Source organism: Malurus melanocephalus, unplaced genomic scaffold (genome assembly GCF_030028575.1).
Source record: "Malurus melanocephalus ecotype Western Australia unplaced genomic scaffold, MMel_1.1 scaffold_3, whole genome shotgun sequence".
Lineage (NCBI taxonomy): Eukaryota > Metazoa > Chordata > Aves > Passeriformes > Maluridae > Malurus > Malurus melanocephalus.
In genome coordinates, this window is record NW_026623235.1 from 5,822,015 (window position 1) to 5,840,870 (window position 18,856).

The window sequence follows — 18,856 nt, forward strand, 5'->3', positions numbered from 1 at the left end:
TACAAATTCTGTTTAATTTTGTTAATTGTTAATTTTGTAATTTTGTTTGAGATACATCTCAGGATGAACATGAAAAAGGAGGAAGAAACATAAAGGAGTTTACAGTTGGAAATCAGAGATATCAGAGCATTGTTTAGAACTGGCCTTGGAAAGATTTTAATCACTTCACCCAAAGGCAGGATGAGCTTTGTCTGATAGGTGTCTGCCTGAATGATTCCCAGTGATGGAAACTAAAGCAGTTCTTTCAGAGGAGAGAGAACTGGGATAGCTCTGAAATACACATGGTGGAAAGCAATCAGCCAAGGGAGTTTTAAGAGGGAGTGTCATGAGTAGCTGAAGGGATTATGTGTCCAGAAGGTTGTCAACAGGATGCACAAGGCACTGTCTCATTTTCCTCTCATTTTTTGAGAGCCAGACCATGCACAYATGGATGTCTAGGTCTCCAGGGCTCCCTGTGTTTTCAGCTCAAGGGCATTTTATCTGCAAATGTGCTGCTGGGCCAAAGGGTTGTCACAGCCTTGTGGCCCCCTCTCTGCTGCACAGCCTGGAGGTGTTTTGACCTATAAGCCACAAAACCAGAGTCTTCCTCCAGATCTTGCATTGAGTAACCAGTGGTTTTTGTGGTGAAATACACAGCCAACACATGGCTCAACATAATTCTACCCTTAATTGAAATGTATGCCTCAATTAAATCAAAAATAGRTGGTACTGGTGTCAGTTGACACTGCCCAACTCAGAAGCAAAACATTCAGGCTCCTCCTGTAGCTGCTCAAGGTGCAGGTGGAGGAGTCTTCCCATTTACCTACTGCACATATCCTAAGATGTGATCTGGGGAGAGAGATGACTTTGCCTCCAGAAGGTCCTTCCTCTCCCCATGCAGGCAGCCCACAGCTGGCCAGTCTGAGCACCTGGGGTTTAAAGTTACCCAAAATAAATATCAGCATGTGAACAGTAAAAATTATTTTAGCTAGACACTCATTCATTGGAAAAAAATAAACTAATAGTTAAAGACATTATAAGCCTCAGTTTCCCTAAAGTTTAAAGGTATTAAAGTTTACCAGCTCAGTGGCCCCAAGTGATGCATTACGTTGTTCATACATGCAGAGTAGTCACAATCATCTGGGAGATAAAAAAATGATCGATTCTACCCTTCAAATGCGTTCTCTTCAGGAAGGAGTGGATGTCAAGGACCTTTTTTTCAGGACCTCCAGATCTCTATGCCAGTCCTGYAGGTTCACTCTATTTCTTTTTCTCATCGTGTAGGAACACCCAGAGAAGAAGAGAAATTTTCAGACTGTTTTGTGAAATTCTTCTTTTCAATTAAGAAACAAAATAATTTCAAAACAAAAACTATTTTCTAGAAGCTATAGACAGCAGCAGACTCTTTAGTGTACCAGAGCAAAGGCGGACAAAGATTAAATGTCCGTGAACTAGAGAGRGAAATGCAAATGAAGAATAAGGTTCAATGAGCATAATTTCCTGCTGGCCAAAGCACTGTGAGGTTATTCATCTCTTCATCTCTGCTGATCAGGACAGGATGCCTTTCCGGATGTAATCTATTAYAATAAATGCACTGCCATAACTGATAATGAATTCTATTGCCTACGTTGCAAAGGAAACAAATTAAATAAGCAACAGTCTGGCTTTTTTTTTTCCTCCCAGCCTTTAAAGGTTATGAAAAGTCCTCAACTTAGATGCAGAATAAGGGTCTTGTTATTCAAGTAGTTTTATTCTTCAGAGTGTCCAGTTTTTTAATAATTCCTTTTAACCTGCAGGGCTAATTTGATGATTTATTTCTGAGTCATTTCCACCTCAGTWAAAAGCCCAGTCTTCCATTAAAAGATATACAGTAGGCCTTTTAGATTTACAGACTTTCTGTCACATTGACATTCACCTCCACATGCTGARTGCTGAGTTCATCAGATAACTAAGACATTTCTTAAATTCCTGAAACACCTTTCTGGAGTGAGACATGGCCACAGCTTTTTGTGACTCTAAGCTAATTTCATTCTCCTTATTGCTGCACCATCTGCACAATTACAGTGGCATTGGATTAGAAAGACAACCTGCCCCAGTTTTGCAGATCYTAGTGTTGCTCCACACCACTGCATTTGTCAGGTCATCCCATCAAAAAAGATGCCAGATGTTGCCTTTGATGCAGTCAGCTTTGTTGTACAATGTGAAGAAACTTCTGGGTATGGAGGAGAACACAACATGGGAAAACAYTTGGAAAAAATCTGGGATGGGGGGGTGCAGATATTCTCCACTGGAAGAAGGTGGCTCTTCTTTATGTACAYAGGCAAACCATCTGGATTTTATTTCATCATTTCCTGTTTTCAGGAGGCGTCTTTAAATTTCCTTCTGAAAATATACCATTTTGGGCCATGTGTCAGATCTGAGCTGGCTCTGATTATTATGGCACCATGACTATCACTGTGCAATCAAATTTTTATATAGTGGCTCATTACCACTTTTGTGATGCTAAATTCCTTGAGATTATTAGAAAGMTTTTGTACTTAAGTTCGTGATGCCTGCATATCTTCTTCGGGCTTTATCATGATCTTGTTTGCAATTCTGAACCTCGTATTGCAACATTAATTGAGAAACATAATTAACATTCATTAAGTGTGAGCTGGAATTTCTTTACAAGTGGTGTGTAGAGCTTGGGTTCAGGAATGGGTGGAAGAAAAGTGACCCAACAGCTTGTGAAACTCATGGTTGTTCCCTCCAATCTCTGTAGTGGGTTTCCAGGAGTTAAAGGTCTTTTTCAGACTCAAATATATATTTTGTAGTGGGGTAACTCTGGAAAGAGATGGCTCTGCCTTTACAATTTCTTTTTTCTTTCTCCCCATTTAGCCGACCAGACACATCCTTCTCCTGGTTTGTAAATCCTTTCAAGTGTTTGTATCACCTGATCTGGAGAAATTACAAGAAGTACATCATCATTGGCATAATTCTGCTTATTCTTGTTGTCTTCCTGGTTCTCTTCATCTACACACTGCCAGGTGCAATTAGTGAAAGGATAGTTATAGGAAGTGGGTAGATTATKGCTCTCATTGTAGTCAATCAAATGAGAAAACTTCAGCAAAAAATAAGTCAGGCAAAAAGAATTAATTAACCCAAACCACATTTTTATATCCTTGAAAAAGACAAATAACTATTCACATCAGAAACTGGAGCTCTCAGAATATTTGAATGTCTTCTTTGAATGCTCATTTGGACCCATCCTTAATGGRCATTATCATTCATGTACATTAATGAATTATGTACATTAATGATATATATTAATGATGTACATCATTACTGCTGCAGCTTTATTGACATTATTATTAAAAGTGTCATTGTGTACCTAAAACTGTATTTGARAGTAAATTCCTCAACCCTATGCAGAAACTGATGTTTCAACCTAGTATTTGTTAATATAAATGATTAAATATTATGATCAAAATCTGTACACAAAGATAAATGTATAATACAGTGTTTGCATAGTTTTTAATTAATTATTTAACTGTTTTTCAATAACCTTATAATGACATGATTATTTCTAGATAAAAGTTATTAAAAAAGTCTAAAGTTAAATTGTCTCTTTGGGTGTCATGTGCAGAATTAATCCTACACCTTTCGGTAAAAATGCTATGCTGTATAAAAACATCCCACACACTCACAAATGAGCTAAGTGCTGGTGACAGGAGGCAGTAGCAGAGATTGAAATAACTTTTTCCAGCTGCTGGAGATCTCTGGAGGAGAGAGATCAGGAAGATGAAGACTCATCCATGGGCATTGTGGTAACAAATGATCCTTGCAGAGGTCAGGGAACAGGGAAAATCCTGCTGCTTGAAAAGCAGAGGCAAAGAGCAATGGAAAAGAAAAAGGCTACAGAGCAGAACAACCCATGGAGTATTAAAGAAAAAAGGAATAAAATCTTACACAGCTGTCAATGTGAAAATCCTCATCCTACTTAAGAACACWTAAAATGTTGCCTCCTGTGTCATGCACAAGGCAAGGCTTGATAACTCAGTGACCCCACTCACCTTCAGATGAGTGGTTATGAATTTGAAATAGCTTTCCAAACCTCCTCTAGAGTCACCCCTGGTCAGACCTGTTGTCAAGATGACCTTTGTGAAAATACTTTCCACCATGCCCCACTCATACAAACTGTGAGCACCTTTTGCACTTTTTAAAGTATCAAAAGGCAAGACAAAGAGATCCTATAAACGTTGATAATTCTGCCAAGCTCAGGATGCAGGAGTAGAAAAGAAGGCACCTTGGTAATTCTCAGAGGCCATTTCTAAGAGAAGTTTGGTACTGCCTGTACCTGACGTGCTARGGCTGTGCAATGAAACTCTGAGCTCCCCTCTGCCCTGCAACACAGGCAGTTACCTTACTCTGGAAAATGGATATCAGTGAAACTTCCACAGAGAAGATATCTCACTTTTGAAAAGCATTTTAGAGGCTTATTGTGGATTGGAGAACTTGCTCTAAAAGTGCCTRTTCCCCATTCCACTGATGACAGAGGCAGATGGCTAAAGGCAAGCTGAAAGCATCCCATCCCCACTCCATCCAGCAGATTGTGAGTCAGTTTTTCTTCTAAATTTCATGTTTTAAGTATAAAATAAACATAACTAAATCATCCAGATATGTGAGTGAATATATTTCAACTAGACATGTGGCAAAAGACAAACAATGGATGAGTTTTTCTGTTGGGYTGTTTTCCTTCAGAAGTGTATCTAACATGACCAAGAAGTTAGAACACAATTACATGGCTGAATCTGTCCTAGTTGAACGTAGCAAGGCAGTGATGTGGAACAGAGCTGATCACCCTTCAGTCCCTTTTCATCTCAAATCCCTCTGCACCACGCCCTTGTCTGGTACAGTCTCTGTTCACACTGCATGTGACACATTTCTCTGAAACCACATCAGTCAATCTTGTGCTGGTTTACAACTGAACCTGTAGGAAACAGAACAGAAAATTTTGTTTCTCCTAATATGTCTCATCATACCATGAATTTTGGAAATGCAAAAGCTCCAATGAGAGCAAATAAAACTATTTTGGTGGAAAAGAAGAATAATAATGATAAAATTTATGACTGGAGTATGTTGTGACAGCCAAAGAGGCAATGAATTTGAATTTTGTCCAGTGTGTCAGGTCAGTGGTCCTGACCCTGCATGGCAGCTGTTGTGTTCATCTGTCCTTCTTTGTTCTTGCTGCCTTGGACTGTGTGAGGCACTGGGCTGTGGTCTGCTCTGTCCTGTTTCCTGCAGAATATTCTGTGCCTTGCTCCCAGCCTGCAAACTGCACTGGACCCAGCAAACTGTTCTCATGACTGTGCTAGAATTAATTTTATATTTGGGATAAAGAAATCCCTTGACAAGGTTATACAAAAATTTGTTTCCTTCCCATATTAGTCACAGAAAGGGGTTTTGATTGCCAGGCAGAGCTCCTCATTGCTCTGTGTGCCAGCTGCCAGCTCCAAAGGGGTTGTTATCATCTTGGCTGAATAGCCTGCTTGCCATCAGCTCCAAACTCCAGAGCTCTGGCTCCTTCCAGACTTTTTTTTTAGTTATACTACTTATTCTACCATTTGTACTTTTTTAATCACCTATTTGTGACTAGGAAAAAGTTCAACTCAAGCTTTGCTTCCAATCCCCCAGACATTTGGTATATGAAAACCACCTCTCCTTTCCATTTTCTAATTAATGTCTTCAATAGCAAACAAATTCTCACTTGTTTCTGATGGAGAAAGGATAATTTATAAAACTCTTCCAGACAGCCTCTCTTTTAACCACTATGGAGACTAATCAGAGCCACAGTGATTAGCAGAAACTCTGTGTCTGCTTCCTGGATGCCTCTGCCGTGGCTCCACATCAGTAACAGCAGCCCCCTTCATTAGAAACAAGCTGGAAAAATCTCTGGATGTTCCTTCCCTCCCTCCCTCTGACTGAAGAGTGGCCCTGGCTGAACCTCTGTGATGGCACTGACAGTTCATTAGCTAGGTAATTCCTACATGCTGTTCCTTCAGAGTYACCTGCCCATCACAGCTCAGACCTTTTTTCGTATTGCAGCTCCTTGAAAGGGCTGTGCTTGACCCACCCGCTCAGGAGAGCACAATTCCCAGCAATGTCTCCTCCCTCTGCTGCAGGGGTGGCTGGTGCTCTTTTCCAAGCAGCTGGATCCTGCCAGGGAGCAACTGGAAAGCTGCAAGTGCAGTGCAGGCAGCTGCTGCCTCAGAGGCTGGARTGAAGGGGGATTGACAAGGAGGAGGGAAACAACCTCCAATTTACATGTCCAGGCAGAGTCTGCTTCTCCCATCACCATTTCAGATGCAGAAAACACTGCAGACTTGGAGGTGATATCAACAGGTGCTGTAAGACTTCTTCCCCACATATCTTTTAAGACAGGTGTGTACAGGAATTTGGGATCTGCTAGTGGGGAAAAATGAGAATCATTGGAGACTGTGAAATACTGTAATAAAATATAAGTATATACCAACTACAGATAAAAAACGTTGCTAGGTGCAATGGTCAAACAGTTGAGTTTTACCCTCCTCACCCCCTTTCAAGGGATTCCTTTTCCTTTAGCTCCTTGTAATTTTCCAGAAGGGTCTCTGTGTGCCCTCAGTCCCCAAACCAGGGCAATCAACCACTCTGGTAGCCAACAACTCCTTCACCCACTTTTCTATCTGCAGCCTAAGTGGCCRCAGCAGGTCCTGCAGCCCCATTTGGAAGCTTTGTCCTTCCACCCTTCATCCTGGATCAGCCTTGCACCCACGAGAAGCCCTTACAAGCCCTCACCTTGCAAACCCCCACTGGGCCAAGGGACATATTTCAGGCACAAGCAAATCCAGATGGGTTTGTGATGTCCAAAGCATGCTGGCACACACAGCTGAACCCTGCACTGCAGCTTACATGWCAGATTTCAGAAAAAAATATTAAAGAGCCAAACACAAAGGCTGATAAAACACGAGAGAAAAGGATTTATTTGTTTGTTTGCTTATTTGTTAGTAAGGTTTCTTTTTCCTGACAGAGCAGCAATAGTTAATTCTCTCCAGAAACCAGCACACAGTTCTAATATACTGGCAAAGCCCTGGCTTGTCAATACAATTGTACAGCGAATAAACATTGGCTGCAGTCACTGCTTGTGATGAGCTCTTAATTAGCCATAGCAATAAAATCTCACCAAAGCACTTCACAAAACACTTTCCAAAAGCACTTTGACTCCATCATTATGTTCTTGGCTCTTGGTGTGTGAATAGTTCCACCCAAGAGAGCAGATTTGCCTTCCACTGACAGATCTCCAGAGCTGGAACCCACAGGTGGATACACCCAGCTTGGACAAAAGTTCTACACTAGAGCAGCTTCAAAGGCTGTTTTGGTGCCCTGGAGCTGCGGTAAATACAGTACAGGAAAGTCAATATATTAATAAAAGAGTGATAGTAAGAGCAATCCATTGGGAGGATTTTTTCTGTTCTGTTAGCACATTTCTTCCCCTTCATTGTCTTTATTTGGAAATTATTTGCATGTCCCAGGCTCTGCTTTGATTGAATGCTGATGGTATGCAGTTCACACAGATATTCCATCAGCAGCTATGACTACAAGGTGGATTTGCTCACGGCTCTGGAAACTGGATTTTGATGTTCCAGGTCTTCCTGTTCCTGGMACAAGCAGCTRCAGTAGCTATTTRTGAGGAGCACTTATGGACTGSGTATTTAGAATGTGACARTGTGGAGGATGGGCTTCAAAGCCAGGCATTCTGAATTTCCCTCCCAGGACCACGGCAGAGAGTTGAATATCTGCCTTCTCCAGCGCTGTCCATGTGATCCTGGGTCAGCATCTACCAGTGATGATAGGAGTGCCCTTGAAGGACACACCCACCACAGATCTTTGAGGTGTGGAGTCAACACGTGCTGAAAAAATAGGAACAGTTATTAGAGTTTTGGACACAAAAAACTTTTCAGCCTGAAAAATGAGGCTGGAAAAACAAATGCTTTGTCATTTGTTTCTTTTTCTGTAATATCTGTGATGGGGAGAGAAAAGATGAAAAGGCTTAATGCTTTCTACTGCCTCCACAGGTTTTGGTMAGGGCCTTTTTAGTTTGGAAAACCAAAGATTGTGCAGGCAGATAAAAAGGGATTGTTTGGAAAGAACAATATTTGTAGTTCAAATCCCATAACAGCCCTCTCAAATTCCAGCAACTGTAGAGACCCCACCCCCTCTTTGGTCAAAGCATATTTATTTCCAAAAACCTCACATCCCCCACAACATCTCTGGTTTGGGAGCTGAAATATCATAGAATTGCTTTAGTGGTTCCATTTCCATTTAGCAGTTTGAGAAGTTAGCTGGATTTAAGACTAGGGAAGCAGAGACTGATGAAAACTTGGTTTTACTGTCTCTGGTTGGACTGTGTGACATTAAAGCCATTTACCCACCCAGCAGCAGCTGAGTTCCTCCATCAATTTTTGGGGTCTGCATCACAAATACACTCCAGAGAGTGAGATCTGCTGTAGTTGAACTGCCCCTTGTCAAAGCCTTTTATTACTACATCGGGCAAATTCTTTCCCAGCAGGTGTCAGGCTGTCCAAGGGGTCTGCCCATTGGAGCCAAAAAGGAGAAAGTCGCACCTGTAAATCTCCAGTCCATGGTCATTGGGGTGCTGATTGAATTCCCTATGGCATCTGAGTTAGTGTCAGACCCCAGACAGCCCATTGGTTATTCACACACGAAATATTTTTCAGGTACAGAATAAAAGAGGTCTGATAGATGCTTGAAAGGTTGTTCTACTTGGTTAGTATTCAGATATGCTAATTTATTCATGGGAAGAAAACGATCTTGCTGCACACAAAACTAAACCCTGGTTGCTGCAATCCCTTACATTTCATKAGCTGCACAAAAGAGTGACAGGTTTGACTCTGAATTTACTCCCATTCATTTTGCTCCCCTGAAAGGAAGTTCCTGATGAGTCCCCATGAGCACCCTGAGACTCCCAGGCAGGCTGGGGGACTGACAYCTTGTGAGAGAAACAATTCTCTGTTTGAGTCTGGTCTTGGAATGGCTGCAGTATTTAATGAGCCCTGCTGATCATTCCTGCTTTGTTAATTGAACCCATCCAATGGGGCTGAAGGACACACAGATATGAATCCTACCTGTTAACTACCTTTGGGTGTCCCTGCCTTCAGACCTCTCCTCTGCATCCTTCAAGGGCACAAGGCTTCCCCTGCAGTCCCTGATCACAAGACAAGGTTTCCAAATCAGTTCTCACTCACTACTAAAATTAAACCCTCACCATTGCCAAGTGGCCTTCTAAAACTCCTCTTTCTTCTCTGTGCCACCTGTTCCCACTACTGCAAGAGCAAATAAGTCATTCCCTCTTTGGAAGAAAGCAACCTCTTGGGYTCTTCTTTCATTTTAAATACTGATGGAACAAGTTCTTCTTCCACCAGCAATGGAAAGCAGACACACACCTGTGCTTATCATTGCTTGTGTGAGGCCCAGTATCCACAGCATGTAAATTACTGAACCTGTATTGTTGGTTTCCTTCAGTGATTGGCAGTAAATTAAATTATAAAATCAGGTGGTTCACATCTCTGCAGTCCTTGGGACTGAGAAACTTGCCTTCTCAGAAAAAAAAGTGGAATTCAGTTTCAGAAAATGCATTTTATGAGCAGGTTTGGCAGCACAAATCAGACCCAGACCTGGAATCCAGCTCCTGTGCATTCCAACCCACAGCAGAAGCACAGAGGAGGAACCAGCTCCAAATTTCACAGCTGGTCCTGCTGCCTCCAGGTTTCAGAGCAGCTTGACCCTGACAGGAGCAGGCTTATCAAGAGGAGCAGGCTGCCCTGTGGGATGTGKGGCTCAGGACAAGCTGAGGCTCCTCAGTGCTGATCAGGGTCAGTGTTTGACAGCAATAGCTCAAGCCTACATGATCTGGTCTTGTCTCAGCTCTCTGGGTCTGTAGGCAGTTCAGTATATTTTACAAATATTTCAAAGGCTATAGTTGATTCAGAATCACTGGCAGTTTCTCTTGTAACTGAATTAAATAAATGATGGTCTCTGTTTGAAAAAAATAGACAGTATARGATTTCTTCAGTACTTTTGTGAGAGCAAGGCAAATTTGTCAACAAAATATATTCTTTTAACCTGGGGGAGCTGACAAGTACTTCATACATGAGAGSTCTTTGATTGCACTGCTTATAATTACATTAAGTCAGAGCTTTTACCAGGCTCTTGATTTATAAATGTGACTGACTGTGATCTCCTTTTTTTAATCCATTGAACTACCTGTCATCCCAGGTCAGTAAGGTCTTTTATTTGTCACAGGAATCCTGCGAGCTGGTTTTACCTGCTACCACATTCTTCACTGAAAAGGAAGCAAACCAAGTGGGGCATGTGTGCATTTGCAAGGCATCTGCTGAGTTGTGTGTACGATGCTGGAGTGCATCCTGCTCACACCTGGCAAAGCTCTAATGATGGGACCCACCTTCAGAAAAGAGCCCCTGAAACATTGGTGTGCCAATTCATGCTCAATTAACAGACAATATGGTTTGTGTGGTCAATCATCCCTGGCACAGTTTAAACATTGATCTGAAATGACTCTGCCAAAGCATCACACATGATGGGAGTTGTGTTTGTGGTGTCTGTGGGGCTTGAGATTGGTAGACTTCAAACCATCAGCAGACTCAGRGTAAGCAACTTTGCTGCCCAAGGCTTATGAAAAAACCCTCTGTTGGTTCTCATCCAATATATGTGCTTTGCATAGTTTTGTTTGTTGGAGGAAACAGAACACACAGTAAAGAGAGAGCCACTGTGATTAAATGCTCTGTTATAAAAAAGCTGTAAATAGCTTCAATATTTCACATTTTCTGACTTTTGTAACGTAAGACTCAACATGAGGGCTGAGGGGGAGTGGGGGGAAGCCCACAGTCAACCTCTCTGGAAAAAAAAAAAAGCTTCTCTAAACTCCTGCAGTGTGACTGCAGCCCTGGAGACCAATTTCYCCCATCCAGGCTCTCAGAGTGCAGTTCTGGAGCAGTGAGTGGCTTCGAGAGACATCACCCTGGAGACACAAGGGCAGGGCCCCCATGAGATGCCCCATTTGCACAGGTGAGGTGATGCAGGCACTGGAGGGGCAGAGCAGAAGCAGCACAATCAGGTGCTGGTGCTCACCCACCACCCCACTGCAGCACCATCGCCAGCCCATCCTCACCAGGAGATCTGCAGATGTGGAGATGTGCAGATCCAAGTGTAGATATGAGCTCTTGCTGCAAAATAACAYCTCATGGGATGGGGCAGGCAATGGGRCTGCAAAATAACACCTCATGGGATGTGCTGAGATTGGGCAGGCGATGCCATAAAGCATTTTTAGCAGTCAGTGGCGGCAGAATTGAACCCTCCTAGTCAAGAGCATTTCAGTGCTGGGTGAAGGAACAAACAGCACACAGCAGAGCAATTCAGAGTGGCAGTGGAGAGAGATCTGAGCTCAGATTTCATTGCAGCACTTACCCAAGAATAAGCTGYTTCAATAAACCTACCAATCAAACCATCACGGTTATGAGATGGGGATTTAGGTGTAGGTGCAGCTGTATCCAGTCAACCATTTATGTCTAGAGAGTTATATAGACATAATCAATTCTTCATATCCCTTAGGTAAGATTTCAAAGTTTAACACGAAGCATCTCTCAGGCTTGAGGATTAACCTTGAGAGGCAATCCTACACAAGGGGAGATCGTGTCATGCTGCCCTGCAGAAGAATCCAATGCACCCCATGCTGCCTGCTATTTATGGAGTAGGGTGACTTAGTCATATTTACACACCAGCTGTATCTTGGATTGGCACATGGTCAACCAGTCCTCAGGTGCTGAGCAAGATTTWTGGCCCTTTACCATTGTGTYGTTCTYGTCAAGCYRGACAATGTGGCCATCSTGACCACCACTGGTGGCTACTGCARAAGSAGGAAAAGGGGCAGAGGGATACACACTGTCATAGTCAGGGAGGTGCTAAAACCTTTCAAAGAGTCTGAAGCACTCCAAAAGTGTGCCTTCACAGATATTTAAATCAAAGGAAAAGCTGGCTCTCTGTTAGTGATCAGAGCTTCCTCTGTACCCCACAGCACAWTAAATAAATAGATATTGACTTCYCARSAGCCCCTCTGTGARYRGTGTGTGGGCAGGTGTGGGAATGAGCAGTTTGGACAGCTCCAGCCTCTGCATTGGTGATGAAGCTCTGGTTCCCTGTAGGGAGATAAAGCTCAGCAGTTCCGTGGCTTTCCTGTGGTGTCTGCACAATTAATGTGTCTTCCAAAGTGTGAGTGATAGGCATTCAGAAGGAAAGCCTCAACTTAAGAAGGCTCTAGAACTGAGGGGCTGCCTAGGAGGACAAGAGAGCTCCTGTGACATGTGCACATTGTTCCTCCAGGCCTGTCTTTTGTAGTCTGTCTTTTCTTAGGTCAGATATATAACAATATAACAACAATCTGAGCCGCTGAGGCTGCCTCCCTACCACAGGGAAGAACCAGCAAGAGGAATTCAAACACAACCAGGAGAGGAAACCACCACAGACAAAAGGAATAAGAGAGCTCAGTCACAGACACCACAGGAGGGATATGGAAGGTGTTTGGTCAGGGATGAGACCTCAGAGGTCAAACCCCTTTAGGGCTCAACACTGAGTAGGGCATTCAGGAGTAGAGTGTCAGTGCTGGAACTCCTGCTCCTCAGCTGAGAAAAGCCTCAGAGCAAGTCCCAGGGAACAATGTTTCTGCACAAGTAGGATCTGAGCCTGGGTTGATTTAACTGAGGCTGGGTTGATTTAACTGAGGCTGGGTTCATTTAACTGAGGTTGGGTTCGTTTATTCTGCATTTCTCTTGTGCAGTCTTTTCCCCTGCTTCAAGTGCAGCTGCCTTAATCTGGCTTGGCTGAAATAAATGTGTCGTGTTGCCACCCCTGCCTTTCCTTGTCAGAAGCCTTGGGAAAGCGAGAAGCCTGTGCATCAGGGATGTTAGAGATGGGCACAGACAGTGTCACTGGGACCTGCCACACAGGACAGGTGACACTGTGCCTCCTGCAAAGCCTCAAAGGCGGCTCATGAGGCAGCTTTGCCCAGAGAGCTCCCAGACAAAAGGCCCTGTCTTGACACATGCCTCACTTGCCTGAGGGAATGATAAGTCTTATGCAAGGCAGTCCCCAAACCACTCATCTTTTTCCTCCTACAGAATTTATTTTCTGTGTTTCCTGTGTGTTGATGCTGTGGGATCACTGCCCAGGCCCAGCACAATTGCCCCAGCAGGTCTTCTCTCTCTCTTCTCTCTCTCTTCTCTCTCTCTTCTCACATGGGCTGCATTGCCACCTCTCAGCCAATGTTTGGGCATGACCAATATGAGACAGCCATGAAGAAAGAAGGAATTATCTCACTCCTCTATTAGACCAAGCAAAAATACCATTATTCTGCTATCATCACAGCATTTTTTGATCAATCTCTTTTGGACAATATCAGATATCTGTTTATTTTTCTTCAGATGTTGGTATCATTGTCACATTTTCACAGCTGTTCTGATACAGATAYTTTTTGCATTCCCATGACATCAGGGCATTGCTGTTCTTCAACAGTAGGAACATCATTGCAGAGACTGCAGAGGTGGAGCTTTTCCAATCTGCTAATTGCTATTATTAAAGCTAACTAGCAGAAGAATTAAACGGTATTGGAAATAGGTACATGATTTTTAAAAACACGCCCATTTCATCATGAACCCAGCCCAAAAGATGGATGCTGGCTCTATGAACGTCAGCAGGGAGCAGATCCTGCTCAGAAAAGCTGGCAGGATCTGAATGGCCCTCTCCCCTCAGGCAGATGAAGGTGCAGAAGTTTTGTTCAGCACTCTGGCAGCAGGAGCAGCTGATTTAGTGCTCCTGGCAGACTGACATCAAAGAGATGACAAAGGCTTGTGCTTCATCTCCGTTTCCAAATTCAAGAACAGTGTTTGAAGAAAGTGAGATAAGGGCCTGAGACAGGTCCTGTACCAATTACTGGAGATGTAGCCACACTCCCATCACTTTTTCATTTCTTTTACAAGGGAGAAAGAGCCACATTAAAGACCTTGTGAGACATTAAAGACCTTGTGAGCATTACAGACACAGTCAAAAGTACCAGCAAAAGGAACTTCTTCAACACCTGATCAAACATTACTTATTTGAAGAGCCATTAGGGGCTGAGCTCAATTGCCTGAATGCAGAGTTGTTCTGTTTGATAATCACAAAGTACAAATTCTGTTTGGTATGTGCTGAGGTTTGGGTTTTTTTAAAGTAGCTCCTCCAATGTGGATTGGATGACTGGGAACAGCAAAGACTGCAGTTTTCCCAAATCAAATCCTTCCAGTCCAACTTAGCAATGGAGCCAAGAGAAGCGGTAGAACATAAAATTTTGTTGCTACTCGGGCTGAAGGTTTCACTAAAGCTCAGGCCCAGGGAGATTTCCCAGGCTGAAAAATTTTATCTCAAAGAGTTACAATTGAGCAAACTTTCAAGTGCTTATAAAGCAAATTGCAGAATTAGAAGGATCCTGTCTTTACAGCAGGTGAGTAGGTAGTAGAACATCTATTGTTCTCACAGAAAGTGTTCTCTACTTTCCAATGTGTAACTTCTTTCATATTTCCTTGATTGCTTCTCATCCTACCCATCCTGGGATAGAATTTGGTATTACTCCTTTCTCCCTCGTAGAAACCTGACAAGTATTTCAAGATCTTTTTATTGYTTCTGAGTCACTGACTCTGAATGTATCCAAATGCATCATCTGAGACCTCATTCCTGCTGAGCAGGGCAGCAGGGTAACCCCAGGGGCCATGTAGTCTAACTGCAAAAGTCACCTTAATAATTATTCTGGTGTGACCTGCTGAGCTGTATTGCTTGGGGAAGGTGGGGGAATCAGGCAGAAYCAGTCTCGTGCTCTTTGTCCCTTTTTCTCAGGCATGAACTGCAGCCAGCTGTTGAGAAGAAAGAAAATGGTCAAAGAAATCAGTTTATTTTCTCCATTGTTAATCCCAGTGGATCTATAAAGCTGTTCTTAAAGCTTTCCAGCTGCAAGGTGCTTTGGCAGTGCACAGTACAGTGAGTAGTGAAGATATCTCATTGTATCAGGACACTTGTACATCTTTTTTTACCCAATGTATCATATGCAGAGTGACATTWTGGACTATTATATCCAGAATCTGAGCAGAGGAGATAGTAACAAAAAAACCAAAAACTTCTGTAAGGATTCAGAGAGAACTTTTAAGAAAAAGGAAGGGGCAGACATGACTTATTTGCATGCCATCTAAATTCTATGTCTTATCCTGACCTCAGGTCAGATGGCAATTATTGAGTGAACTTTGTGGATCAGACAAAAAATRTACCACATTACAGAATCCCCCAAAGATTGTCTCCAGTGCAAACTCAGCCTCTCACTTCTGTTGGTAGTGGATTACTTATGACAGGCTGGGCAGAAGATTGATTATTATTATAAATTATTCCTTTATCCTTCTTCTGGTGCAATAAAAGGCAGTGATTCAGCTATCCAAAGAGTGGTGAATGAAAAGAAATGAAGGACTTAATTAAGAACAATTCTAGATCAGRAATTCTAGGCAGAAAGATTTTTTAATCTATTTAAAATTTCACTCAGTTCTTTTTATTTCTATTAAARTCAGTAGAATGATACCAGCATTCCACTGTAGAGGTTGCACCTTGGTTAACCATAATTAATGAAGCTTTTTTAAACAGTCTGTTTCTCTTTTAAGGTATTTTTTTTATTTAATAAAAGTAATATTTTCCCACATTTTCTATAGAGCATTACAGGTTTTTTTTATCTGTGTCAATGCAGCATGAAAATATTCCAAAGCTGGAAGAGAGGAAATATGTGAGAGACACTGGTTTCTGCTAGTGAAAGAAATTCATGTACTGGTTGTAAAATGGGTGCTGTGTTTCCTAGAGGGAAATTTGATATTAAAAGGGTACATATGAGTTCATGTGCAAAGGGTTAGACACAGAGGATTTTTAAGAAAAAGATGTGATATTGTATTAAGCAAGCCCTGGGAGTGACCCATCATGGAAGAGTCTTCAGAGATGAGTGAGAGGTCCATGAAGGGAACTGGAGGCACACACAATCCCAGAGGCAGGACTCGAGCACTGTCCCATTCTCTCCAGCTCTGCTCCTGAGTTCAACACCTCAGCTCACAGTGTAATGTGTGAATTGCACTCCACAAATGCTGCAGGTGTAAATGAGAATGCTGCCCTTGTGTTTYCTCAGGCACTACTTGGAGAGATTCTCAACTCTGGAGCTAAGGTTTTCCTCCTTCCTCTTCCTCCTTGCTCTTCTTACAGCCCATTTGATGGAGTTTCAATGCCCTTGTCCTGTGAGCTTTGGGGAAAAGAGGAGGCTGTGGTGCTTCCCTGAAGGTGTGCATTGAGGGACCACCCCTCTGAGACAGGCAATGAGCCCACAGCTCAACCAAACCAGTGCTTCAGCCTCGTGTAACACCCTCTGCCCACAGCATTATAAAGTAGCAAGAAAGATCAAATTAATCCCTCATGTATCRCCACGGACAAAAGAGCTCATAATTTTACAGTGCTGAAAATTCAGGAGGACAGAATGCCAATAAAACCTCCTTCACAGCACCAAGTTCCTCACATCTTAATTTTTCTTAGTAAGCAGTATCTGGCATTAATTAACCTGCTGACATTTGTAAATTTACTCTTTATTCTGAGTTTGCTGCATTATGTTCTCCAGCCAGAAAATTCAGCTATTAAATATGTCTGCCTCTTGATTGATTTATTTTTTTTGCTTCTCCCTTGCTTTTGAGGATATGAGGAAGGAAATCGGCAGAAGTTTAGGTGAAAGGCAAAGAAATTATGAAGAAGGGAGCAGAGAGATTATCCTAGGAAAAAGGGAAAGTTGTATGTCTGGAAAATGTGGATTGTGGAAAGCAAGATTTAACAAGCAGCCTTCCTTCCTGGTGCAGATGCACAATACACTTATTTTCTCATCTATGGTTCACACATTAACCAGAACAAGTGAGATGGCAGGTGAAAAGTGCTCTAGGAATTAATAGCCAGAAAAAATGTTTTTGATTCAGGGAGGAGATGTAAGGGAGGCAGAATAGGTGCATGTGGGAGGTTCACTGTCCAGTCCCAGCTGTGTCACTGCTCTCCTGGTGCTTTGRGTCACCCACTTCCCTCTACCCCAGAAAAAAGTTGGTTCCACTTGGAGGTTTTCTTCCTTGCTTTGAATTTTCCTCCATGGAAAATAAAACTTTACAATATATTTTTCACTTGAAAATCCAACATAATTCTTTTTTTCCCCTGTCTTCTCTAGGCAGATTTGAATCCTTTTACGCATTGGAGTAGAGTAGAAAATGTGCACTTAGTAGAGTTTCCATTTCTTTTTATTTCCTGTGCACAGAAGGCTTGGAATTGGATGGAAATAATCTGATTCATGCTCCCACCTGAATTTTTCAATTTTTCTCCCCACTATCCTGGCTGAAATAATGTCTTTATTCCACAGGCACAAAATTAAATATTTTTAGATATCTCTATTAAAAAAAATCAATGGGAAATGAAAACTGCTTTCCTGTTCTCTGATCTGTTTGGAGAGCAGCTCATGAGCAGTGCTGCACAGAAGGAGCCATTTGCAGGGCGCAGAGAAAGTTTCAGCCTCGAGTTTTGGGACAGCATAGGGCTCAGCAGCCTCCTATTGAGGTTATCTGGTCTTCTGCCTAGCAGAAACCAAAACTAAGTTAGAATATCAGGCTACAAAAATTACAAGCTTGTAGGCTAAGGGTGCAAGGAATACATAAAGGGTACAAAAAATATCTAAAATATAAAATATGGAAAAGTGTATGTAAAAAGAAAAGGCAAAATCATTAAGCATCATACATATCACCAGATCTTCAAAGGTTTAAATGTGACCATGCTCAACTTWGCCCTTCTGACCATCTCCTAGAGAGTTTGAGTCTTGAACCTGCATCTTTCCTGAAAAGGATGGGGATTTTCAAATGTGGGTGGGTCATGAGCCAAGGACAGGCCCAAGACTGGACTTTTATTTCTCTCTAGTTCACCTACTTAGGGTCCCAGTCTCCTTTCTGTGCATCACTCTCAGTGTCCCACTCACACGCTGCCTTTCTGTTCATATTCTTCCATCACACCACATTTATTTATCCATATATGATAATTCTTGGACAGAGAACTTTCATGTCTTTTGTCTGGTGGCCCAATAGCAAGCAGAAGRTGCCAGAAGGATGTTATAAAGCTCTTGATTCAAGGCAAACACAGTGTGAGGCTCTTACCTGCAGTTCTGTGAACTTCTAACCCTASGTAGGCACTGTAGGGCCCTGTCAGTGGATTTGTAAAACCTCARTGGCAGAGAAACGTAACATCTGAGAGGTTGGGGTGACAGACTGAGCTATGGAAGATCTGATAACACCTACATGGCAGCCTGCTTTGCCTAAAGGAGTAGGTGGGCACCAAATATCCTCAGGAATTTGACRTATATAAGAGGGTGTCACTCTGTGAAAGTGTTGCATTAAGGATTCAAATTCACRAACACAGAGACTGCAGAGTATGGCCATAGACACAACTTGCAGTGTGTTTTCTTGTGGATGTGAACAGATACTACAAAGATCTGGAGTGGGACACAAATAAGAGGAAAAAAGGAAATTGTCGAGCTGCAAAAAGGGAAAAACTGCTCTCTAGCACTAAGGCACAGAATGAGAGGAAAAGATGACTGATTTCAATTATTATTATGGGCAATTAAACAATTTGAAAGAAARATGGTAGTTTGAAGTTTGGGGTTTTTAACTTTCTACTCCTTGTTTCTTTTGAGAACATCAAGCAGGTTACT

The 18,856-nt window shown here is 42.4% G+C and overlaps 1 protein-coding gene across 1 annotated transcript in view; it reads left to right on the top strand.

Annotated features, from left to right (window-relative positions):
• FER1L6 (fer-1 like family member 6) overlaps positions 1–3,398 on the top strand; it is a 62,281-nt gene extending 58,883 nt beyond the window's left edge. The window contains exon 41 of the mRNA XM_057367543.1: positions 2,857–3,398. Within this exon, the coding sequence (XP_057223526.1) occupies positions 2,857–3,043 (187 nt within the window). The 3' untranslated portion in view covers positions 3,044–3,398. The remainder of the gene's footprint in view (positions 1–2,856) is intronic.
• Positions 3,399–18,856: the final 15,458 nt, after the last annotated feature.